Source organism: Sinocyclocheilus rhinocerous, unplaced genomic scaffold (genome assembly GCF_001515625.1).
Source record: "Sinocyclocheilus rhinocerous isolate Xijiao unplaced genomic scaffold, SAMN03320098_v1.1 scaffold1603, whole genome shotgun sequence".
NCBI lineage: Eukaryota > Metazoa > Chordata > Actinopteri > Cypriniformes > Cyprinidae > Sinocyclocheilus > Sinocyclocheilus rhinocerous.
In genome coordinates, this window is record NW_015623880.1 from 64,213 (window position 1) to 74,800 (window position 10,588).

General features: G+C 37.7%; 1 protein-coding gene across 1 annotated transcript in view; it reads right to left on the reverse strand.

The window, feature by feature from the left end:
• LOC107737285 (midasin-like) overlaps positions 1-10,588 on the reverse strand; it is a 56,023-nt gene that overhangs the window by 18,989 nt on the left and 26,446 nt on the right. The window contains exons 42-62 of the mRNA XM_016548752.1: positions 9,862-10,125; positions 9,523-9,787; positions 9,001-9,160; positions 8,457-8,573; positions 8,164-8,372; positions 7,590-7,738; positions 7,298-7,497; positions 6,408-6,634; positions 6,153-6,266; positions 5,594-5,723; positions 5,408-5,514; positions 5,140-5,273; positions 4,891-5,051; positions 4,675-4,795; positions 3,449-3,665; positions 3,091-3,331; positions 2,501-2,627; positions 2,050-2,214; positions 1,713-1,927; positions 1,102-1,489; positions 884-996 (exon numbers count right to left, since the gene is read on the reverse strand). Coding sequence (XP_016404238.1) covers positions 884-996; positions 1,102-1,489; positions 1,713-1,927; positions 2,050-2,214; positions 2,501-2,627; positions 3,091-3,331; positions 3,449-3,665; positions 4,675-4,795; positions 4,891-5,051; positions 5,140-5,273; positions 5,408-5,514; positions 5,594-5,723; positions 6,153-6,266; positions 6,408-6,634; positions 7,298-7,497; positions 7,590-7,738; positions 8,164-8,372; positions 8,457-8,573; positions 9,001-9,160; positions 9,523-9,787; positions 9,862-10,125 — 3,824 coding nt within the window. The remainder of the gene's footprint in view (positions 1-883; positions 997-1,101; positions 1,490-1,712; positions 1,928-2,049; positions 2,215-2,500; positions 2,628-3,090; positions 3,332-3,448; positions 3,666-4,674; positions 4,796-4,890; positions 5,052-5,139; positions 5,274-5,407; positions 5,515-5,593; positions 5,724-6,152; positions 6,267-6,407; positions 6,635-7,297; positions 7,498-7,589; positions 7,739-8,163; positions 8,373-8,456; positions 8,574-9,000; positions 9,161-9,522; positions 9,788-9,861; positions 10,126-10,588) is intronic.

A 10,588-nucleotide genomic window follows, 5' to 3' on the forward strand; every position in this document is an offset into this window, starting at 1 on the left:
CAGGACCTTTTCAAAAATCCCGGTAAATTTGTTCTGGCAATCAATCGTTTTATGGAGATGACATGATTACTCTGAGCTGTTGACAAAGCTCCGCTGCTTTTTAATTAGTTATTCATGTAAATATGCGCTAGAGGGACATCTTTGACCATTGCGCCTCGCAGCTTTTTGTCGCGCTTCTCCATTCATCAGCTGCGACTCTACAATTGGATACTATTATGCGCGTCTCGTGTTTATAAGAGCAAAACATTCTGATTGTCTAGTAATGTTTTTTCTGATTGTCTAGTAATTTTTTTACGCAGCCAAACGCTGCACACCGGAGATCCGGCACGGTGCCGGAGAACTTTAAGCCCTGAATAGTGTTAAAGATTTACTTTAGGTATTACATTACAGCAAAGGTCTAACATCTAAATGTAAAAATAGCATGCACAATTAAAAATCCAATATCATTTGATATTTGCTGAAAATCTCTCATATCAACCGATAACTAATATGGTGCCAGTATCTAGTGCATCCATACAAATATGCTTAGTATGTTGTAAAAACAGGGGAATTGAGCATAAACAAATAAACTGGCTTAAAAATCTCTCATGTCCGCTGATAACTGATATGGTACCGATATCTTGTGTATTCATAAAAATCTGTATAGTAGGTTGTAAAACAGGGTAATTGAGCATAAACAATTATATATCCAATATCGGTTGATATTGGCTGAAAATCTTTCATTTCAGCACCGATATGTCATGAATTCATACAAATCTACATAGTAGGTTATAAAAACAGGAACTGAGCATTGGCCGATTATTGGTTTTGGTACCGATACCTTGCGAGTCCATTCAAATGTACGTAATAGGATGTAGGTGATGGACGCTGGATATTTCATTACCTGATGCGAGGATGCTGGAAGTTGTCAGTTGTGCTACTCTCCTCAAGCTCCGCCCCTGTGAGCAGCTGCGAGGACAGACTCCGCCCTCTCCACTCTTCCTGTAGCAAAGCAAGCTGAGAGACACAAAGAAAGTCATCTTAAGGTGATCTGCATGTAGTTGAAAAAAGGTTGCAATAGATCTCTAGAAATATCACAAAAGCTACCACTTGCACTCTTACCTCCTCTTGTGCATATCGGAGTTTATATGCCCTTTTTACTGCAGGGTCAAAAATTGTTTGTGGAGCCCAAACTTGGATTTGCAGCAGACCCATATTCACCCAGAAAACTCCAGACCGGGCAAGTTGGACCGAATCCTGTGCCCGGTTGTGTGCAAACTGTGTCAAGCATGTCACTAGGGTATCCAGAAAGCCCTCTGGGAGCAGGTTTTCTGGCAGGCCTTCTCTGAGGGAGATCTGAATCTCCTGGGCTACAGCAATGGGGTCCTGCCCTTCAGTTAGACTGTCACAGGATTCTGCATAGCTTTCCTGTAATCCTGGAGACAACAGCTCAGAGAGAGACTGCAGTTGTCTACGCAACACAAGTCCTTGCAACCTACAGTCGGTTACTCTACAGAGAATGAGAGAGGGCGTGAGAGACAGAAGAATAAAAATGAATCACTGAAGAACAGAAACAACAAAAATATAAAACATTACTATAAAATTGAAACATTTAAAATATATTTAAATAAATATAAAAGATATCAAAATACCATACTGTTCTAAAATACTCAAAATCTAACATGACATTTATCTGCTTTACCTAACTAGTGATATGTGATATGTGTCTCTACCTGAAGTCAGCAAGCTCAGGCATAGCCATATTATCCCAGATCACAGCACTCAGATCTTGTAGTTGCCCGGTTCTCTCTCTCCACTCGCCCAGGGTCACCCGTGATGATGACAGGAAGTGTGACCCCGATGGATCCCATCGGCCGCCAGCATCAGTGCTGCTTAGAACTCCCAGCATGCAGCGGGACCACACTGCACGACTTAGCATGCCAGGACCCTTCACATCACATCAAGGTTATTTATGAAGATATAAGTTATTTCTACATGTTAAATAATATGTTAAATACAAATAACAAAAAAACATTGTTTTTAGTTCTTCCTCCACAAACACACACACACCGTATCAGATGGTCCCAACAGTGATCTGGAGTTCATGTGCTCCTCAGGGTTCAGTGGATTCCACTTCAGCCAGCGGTCAGGGTCAGAGGTCACGCTGCTGCTCCATAACGCTGCCAGTGTCTCGGACAGCAGCTCACACCACACCAGCGGCAGCTCCTCCACAGGCTGGTGAGGGAATTACAAGAAGATTGATCAGATTTGAAAACTGAGATGAACTGAAATTAATATTTTAGTCCCTAGTGCAGCATGTGTTTCTCAGTAAATAAAGAATTAAATTATTTATATATAATTTATTTATAAATGGAATGTTTAACAAAGGTCATTTGAATTGTCTGCATGGTAAATGTATGATCAAGCTTAATCATTGTATTGTTTGTATGGTGAATTCAATGATCATCAATATGGTCATTAACGATAACACCAGAATGATTATGAAGGTGTTTTGACAGACCTGCTCAGTGCCGAGCAGGAACCAGATAGGCTGCAGCTGTCTGATGTTCATGGGTGTCGACTGCATACAGAAACGCAGATGGTTAGAGATGGACCTGCGCAGACCATCTTCTGCCTTCTTACTGCTCCTGCAGAGTAAATTATACAACACAATATGAATAAAACATTTCACAGAACAAAAAAAGAAAGTCTTAAGAGACCTGTGCTACAAGATCCTATGTCTTTACAAAATCAAGTCCAATTTCCAGTGTTGTTATTGTTTACTAAAATCAAAACTTATATAACATATTTTTGTAAATTGAGATAAAGTTGAAATAAAATGAAATATAAATATTATATTAAAAAAAGTTCAACAGCAAATTAGAAATGTTGCAATTTGAAGTACTAAAATTACTAAAACTGAAATAAAATAAATAAAAAAAAATTGAAAAAAACAAAATATAATAAAAATGAAAAAAGCATATAAGCTAATTTAAATATTTGTTTTAATATTAATATATAAACAACAATAATAAAATAATACTGACAATGTCAATAACCTGCCAAATAAATTATTTTACAATAGTTAATAATTTGATACCACAATCATACCTTGGTGTGACTGACAGGTACAGCAGATCTGTGGTGACTTTCATTTGGTTTAGGACTGCCAACTCCTCCAGTGCAGGCCAGAGTTGAGCCCTGCGTGCAAGCTGCAGTAACACCTCCCGGCCTGGTGCGGCACTGTCTCCTACTTCTTCCTCACTATCTTCTGAAAGAGAGTCCAGCAGGCCACAGGAAGCCATATGACCCTGCTGCTGATCCACACAGCCCACAAGCCTCTCCAGAACACCTAGATAGAAAGTCAAGTACATTTTGTGTTATTAATCTAAGCGGTCAGTGTTTGGCTGGTTGTATGGCCTAGCACTACACCACTTCATGCCCATAATGCTTAAGAATTACGGTTTACCTGAGCTCTGTGGCTCCAGCAGGAGATTGGCTTGAAGCACCAAACCCCAAGCTTCCAGCAGAGCTTCTTTGGAGTCGATTCCCATGGCCACACCACGGAGACGAGACACCTCTTGTTTCCATAGCGATGCAAGGCTGTTGTCGAGGCGCAGGTCCCCAACATCCAAAGCCCTGCACAGCACTCGCAGACGGGCTGCACATTCAGCCACCGCCTCCAGCTGCACAGAAAGAAGGGCATCTGAAACTTTTGCTAAAATTTCTTGGTTTATTTTTATAAAACATACACTACCATTCAAAACTTTGGGGTCGTGAAGATTTTTTTTTAATGAATACCTTTTATTCAGCAAGAACAAATAAAATTGATCAAAAGTGACCGTAAATACATTTCTATTTCATATAAATACTGTTCTTTTAATCTTTCCATTCATCTTAAAAAAATCTTCTGAGAAAATGTATCATGGTTTCTACAAAAATATTAAGCTGCACAACTGTTTTTAACACTGATAATAATAGGTTTCTATCACACCAAATCAGCATATTACAATGATTTCTGAAGAATTAAGTGACACTGAAGACTGGAGTAATGGCAGCTGAAAATTCAGCTTTACCATCACTGTAAAAAATTACATTTAAAAATATATTATGCAATAATGTGCAATATTACTTATTTTACTACTTTAATTTTTCTATAAATCTGACTCTGAGAAACGCACAAGAATCTTAAGGTGCCTGTATTGTAATGTACCTGTGCAAATGGCAATAAACTTAAATAACAATAATAATAATATTAAAAAAGAATTTTTTTTTAAAAATTGTAATAATATTTCACAATATTGCTGTATTTTACTAGATTTTCGATCAAATAAACACAGCTTTGGTGAGCATAAGAGACTTCTCTAAAAAAAATAAAAATTTAAAAACCATACCAACTCCAAAGTTTTGGTAGTGTACAACAGGCTTTTTAGCCAATAAACTAGACTGTTTCCCAATCAGTAACATACAACTAGCTGAATTTTACATTAAAAAGAAACTCCCTCCAAACTTTTGAACGGTAGTTTATAATATAAAATGAGAGGAAATAATTGGGAGAGAAAAAAGGAATGGGATCAAGACACATCACAATCTGGACCTGAACCTGTATAACCCAATGAGTAAAACAGATCAACACTGCTGTGCCACGGAATTTCAAAAGGTTACAATTTCTTTGTGTCCTATATATCGCCTAACCTTAAATGGCAGTGGCTTTCCTAATGTTTTCTGAATGCCCTTCAGAGCAGAAGCCACAGCCACAGAGCTGGAAAGTGTGTTCTGGATGGCCGTAGAGATGGTGTGTAGTTCCTGTTGGACTCTAAAATGAACATACACAACATAAATACAAACACACAAACACTATAGAGAACATTACATGATGTATTTTTATCACATAATAAAGTCATTACTCACTCATAGTCACTATCCCCCATCAAAAGCTGAGGCAGCCGCAAAATGAGATTTTTGTGCACCCACTGCCAGTGCAGGGACATCACACACACCCCCCGAGTATCGGCAGACAGAGAGTTACACACATGCCAGAAACGATCCCTCCACTGCAGCAGCTGCAGGATCTGGACACACAATCACATCACCATAAACCAACTGCAGAACAGAGCAGCATGGCTATAGTGACAGTGTTCTGAGGAATAAGGTTCTGACCTCAAACATGAGGTGGTCAGAGATGTAGGGCTGGCCTGACTGCACAGCTTGCAGTACGAATGAATCCCACAGGTCGAAGAATGAGCGCAGGTGGACCAACACTGGATGAGGCAGGTGGCCTATGTCAACTGTCCCTATAAAACCCAACTTTATAATGTGAATAGTGACATACAACCCAGGCTTTTTCACTGAAGGTTGATAAATGTATTTATAAATGTCTTCTAATATCAAAAGTGTATTTTTAACAAGGCTGTGGGAGTGTGTGCACCTTTTGAGAAGGCAGTGGTCAGCCTAAGGGCACTGTTATAAGGCGAGCCGTTTCCAGTACTGCTGTTAATAGCTGCTCTCTGCTCTCTGTCCATCAGCAATATGATTCTTTCAAAACATAAAATGTTAGTTTCTAGACATTCTATTTTACTGGAATGTTTTTGTAGTAAAAATTATAAGGACTTACCTGTTGGCAACAGCGTTCAGTGCTTCCATGAATTCCATGTATCTCTCCTCATCCTCAAAGTTGCAGGTGTTGGCCAAAATGTCCAAGTACTGCTTGTTCCAGCGCATGTCTACCAGAATCCTATAGTCATCTGGTGAAGAAACTAAATTTAGTAACTCCACAAGTCAACAACTGAATACAATGGGTTTTTTGGAACTATGATTCTGAGTATTCCAGAGTACATGTTAAAGGCCATGAAGTGGCATTCCCAATGCATTTAACTTCCATAATGTAACTGACATCAGAATGAAACACTAATTTACCAGAAAATAATATAAGGTTGTATCTATCTGGACTTTATTGAACTGTTTGGTCAGTTGGATTAATATATCATGATATGGTTTTCCCTTACTCACACGGCCTTAGTTACCATCAGTAGTTTAAGAGGAAGAGAGTTATTATGAAAGTTTTTAGAGTCACAGTCACTGATTCTTCATGCACAATTAGACCAAGGGTATTTTCGAAGAAAGAAAACAAGGCTGAATATTATTTCAAGTGGTCTTAAAGTATGGATATGTACCTGTGCTGTGTGGCTGCAAGAGCTCTGCCAGACATTTGCCTTTCCCGATGAGCTTGCTGCTGAATACGGCCTTCAGCGCTGTGCATCCTGCCTCCAACTGCATCAGAGCTGCATCTGCACGCACAAGTATGATCTCAGGACTGTGATAGATAAGCACTCAAGTAGAATGACAACACAAGCGTTATTAAACACATTAAAGGGGTCATATGATGCGATTTCAATTTTTCCTTTCGTTTTTATTTCTATACAGCCTACCTGGTGCATGTTTGTAAGTTTTGGTAAGGTGGGAGAGCCAGCTGGTTCTGAGGACCCAGTCACTGTGAGAAGCTCTTTCTGTCAGTATTTTAACTGCTGTTGGGAGGAGGCACAGTGCATTCTCAGCTCCACCATCCAGTCCTCCACCTCCAGAAAACTGCAGCCCATCCAGCACAGCACCGCTCTGCATCGCCCTCTGCAGGTCAACCAGGCTCAGTGGACGATTCCTGAATTAGTAAAAGCTTATTATTATAATTCTCAATAATATATTATTATATAACTAGTTATATAATTTTTTTGGTTTACAAAAATGTAAAAAAAAATTTTGCTAACATTTTTGCGAACTGAAATAATAATAAAATAAAATAAAATAAATTACTAATAAATGAAATTTTCATGGTTAAAAAACAAAATAAATTAACAATGAATTAATTGTTATGATTCAGTTTTAACTGCAGTTTCACTTGTGCAAACAAACAAACACAAAAATACTGATTTGAGCTTAAATGATTATGTGAAAAGAAAGAGTTTGGAGTATTACTATACTTCAGCAGCTCTAAAAAAACTACAACTCAAATAAAAATAAATAGATAAATATACAGAAAAAATTTGAAGCTAGAAAAAATAACCTAAAAACTAACTGAACTAAAAACAAAACAAAACAAAACTTTAATTATGAAATGCTTTAAAAATGAAGTAAAAAATTTGAAAATGGAAATCAAAGTAAAATGGAAATGTAATTTTTTTTACATTAATTAAAATGTAAAATTAAATAACTTTAAATGTGAATAACTTTCATGAGCACAAACAATATTAGAATCTCATTAACAACCAATGAGGTGGCCAATAATGAAATACAAAATGATTTGTATGTATAGTGTAATTCTGACCTTTTTCCGTATAGACTGAGAGTGTTGAGGCAGTACAGGAGGACCTGTCCGTCTCTCTGGACACTGGAGAAACACGAGTCCTCAGTGCACAGCAGGGCTGAGGGGATGCGGTCCGGCCACACGCCCGCACACAGAAGCCCACTGCCCCAGTCCTCAGAGTCCAGCACTGACAACCGCCTCTCAATGACTTCCTGAGCCAGCTGAGACAGGAAGTGAGAGGCGAGGTTGATGTGTCAATTTTATGGCATCATATATTTTAGCTTGTCATGGGTAATGAAAAACATCCATGTACCTGCTGGTTAGCAGTGGTGCGCTGACAGAAAGCATAAGCTTCTCCACAGGCCTGTAGAAGGGCACTGGGCAGATCAACTCCTCTCTGGAGCTGACCAGATAAATGAGACGCAGCATGGAGCAGAGATGACATGGATGATGCAGGTGAGTCTAGAGGACATTTAGAGAGAGAGAATATCCATTAAAACATTTCTAAAAGTCTTAACAGGGTTTTTATAGTAAACTAAAACCATAAAAATGTTTCCTTACTTGAAATAAATTAAATGTTAACTGAAATAAACTACAAAAAAAATTCTCATTTTCATCTTGCTTAACTTGATATACTTAAATAACTTCAACTTAAAAATTTATAAAAAAATAGACATACAAATAAGTAACTAATAAAAAATATAAACATTTTTAAAATATAAAAATAAAAACTAATTCAAAACATTAAAAAAAAAAAAAACTATAATAGTATCTCAGTGATAATAAAATAACACTGCTCTAACCTCAAATATAAATGAAACAATAACATTAAGTAAAAACAATGACAAACTAATAACAACATCAGGTTTCTGATCCACATATCTCACCCCATATGGTGTTCTTGATTTCTGAATGAATGGAGATAAGCAGGTCGCACACGCAGTCTCCCGTCACACCCAAGGTGTGTAACACCATCTTTAGATCTACAGTGTCCCAGCACACGCCCTCATGTTCGCCAGGGATGTAGATCTCAACACCGCGGTTTCTCATAGCTCGAGAGATTTCCCCATGTGTGGGATCCATGGTGAGGAACAACCTGAAAAACACAAAATGAAATAGGATTGAGCAAAGGCAGTGAGCATTCACATTAGGTTTGAAACAGTTTAGGCTGTGATTGTACCTGAAGTTAGGGTGGGGAGTGATGGTGGGTATGGTTCCATCAATGATTCCACGTTCATTAATGGTTAATGCCCCGCCAGGCTCCAGAAGGGCGTTTAGTCGATCCAACACTGAAGGGCTGTAACACGAATAGTTCATTTAGGAAACTTCATCTGAAAGGGTTGAGTTATTTTATTACATGTCTACCTGGAATACATTACTTGCACTGTACTAGTTTCATGTCTTGTATCACTCTAAATAAAATTCTTAAATAATTTAAACACAAAAACAATATTTCATGCCCATTTAAAAAAACAAAAAAACACCCATGTTTTATTTTTCAGTAATGAGTGTTGATAAGAATGTTATTTCAATGGGTAGGCTACAAGTAAGTGACTTTTTGTGTTATAAATGTATCCTTGAATCATTTACTCAACTAATTCATTAAAACACAGACAGTCATTTTTCTTTATTAAAATGTGCATCTCTACAAATCTACTAAGAGTCTTCAAAGGGGTGTTTAAGCATCTTCAGCATTTAAAAAAACACGTTTAAAAACATCTGACCTGCAGAAGTTGACGTTGTCCATGAGCAACCAGTCTCCAGCCTGCAGCGCCTGGACTAATGTCCCATCCAGCCACTCAAAGCCACCATGAGTCCAGCCGTCCTGCATCTGAGCCAAACGCTCCTTCAGTAGAGTGAAGTCCATCTGCAGCTTTGACATGTCTGCAGTAGACAATCAGAGATTATATAACACTCAAACTCTTTTAAATGGATTACAAGGCTCAAAGTAAAGATTTATTTTTTTATAAATTTACATTTATTTTATATTTTCATAACATAGTTTTACATTTCTGATTTCCAGTAATAATTAAATATTTTTTATTTATTTTAATATTTTAATGTTATTTTTACATTTATTATTTAATACTAAAAATAAATATATTAAAAGCAATTTTCAACTCATTCTTATTGATGATTTTCTACTCATTCTAACTCAAATTCAAATCCAAATGTCTCAGAAAACCAAAAGTTTGAAAGGCATATAGAAGGCATATACTCAGTCTGATGTGGTGTAGTGCCCTTACCTGTTAAGACCTTGAGTTTAGTGTTGAGTTTGTGTAGCAGAACAATAATGACCTCCAGTTTGTTTAAAGCCTCAAATGTGACCATGCCCTCTGTGGTATCCAGACCCTCCTCTCTCAGCCAGCGGCGGAAAGTGCTCCACGTGCTCAACAGAAACTCAGTGTCCTGCACCGCCCCGTCCAATGACATCAGGCCTCGTCTGGTCACCATGGCAACCACATAGTCCATGCTCTCCAAGACCTGCTGCCACGGCCGTATGATGTCCACCTAAAAACAATCATCAGGTTAATGACATCACCGAATTAAAGAAATAATCAGCTTGCCTCTCATTTCCAACTGACCTGCTCAAAACCACCCAGCAGCTCCGTTGTGTCCATGGCGCTGTTCATGGCCATGACCCTCAGTCTGTGTCCTGTTAACAGCGCAAGCAGATGCACTAGACTGCTCTTTCCACTCGCAGTGGGACCCACCAGTATGACCATCCACCCCATCTCCACACATTTCATCAGAGCCTCCAGAGGGCGCAAAGAATGATGGGTAATCGACAAAGGAGGGTCCAGAGCAATAGGTGCCCCTCCACTACGCTGCAGGACTGAGTAACCCAACTACATGTGTGTGAAAGAGAGAAAGAAATATTTTCAAATACCAAAGACTTTTATTATAGATCAATTATTACAGATTAAGGATTAAAATAAAAAAAGGATTAAAACCATTAAAATATGATATGATTAATTTAATTATTATTATATCTTTTTTTATTTTAATCCTTAATCTGTACCTTTTTGTGAGTACTATTTTTTTTATCATAGCCTCTATTAATTATATTATATTACATTACATTATACAGGTGCATCTCAATAAATTAGAATGTCGTGGAAAAGTTCATTTATTTCAGTAATTCAACTCAAATTGTGAAACTCGTGTATTAAACAAATTCAATGCACACAGACTGAAGTAGTTTAAGTCTTTGGTTCTTTTAATTGTGATGATTTTGGCTCACATTTAACAAAAACCCACCAACTCACTATCTCAACAAATTAGAATACTCCATAAGACCAATAAAAAAAA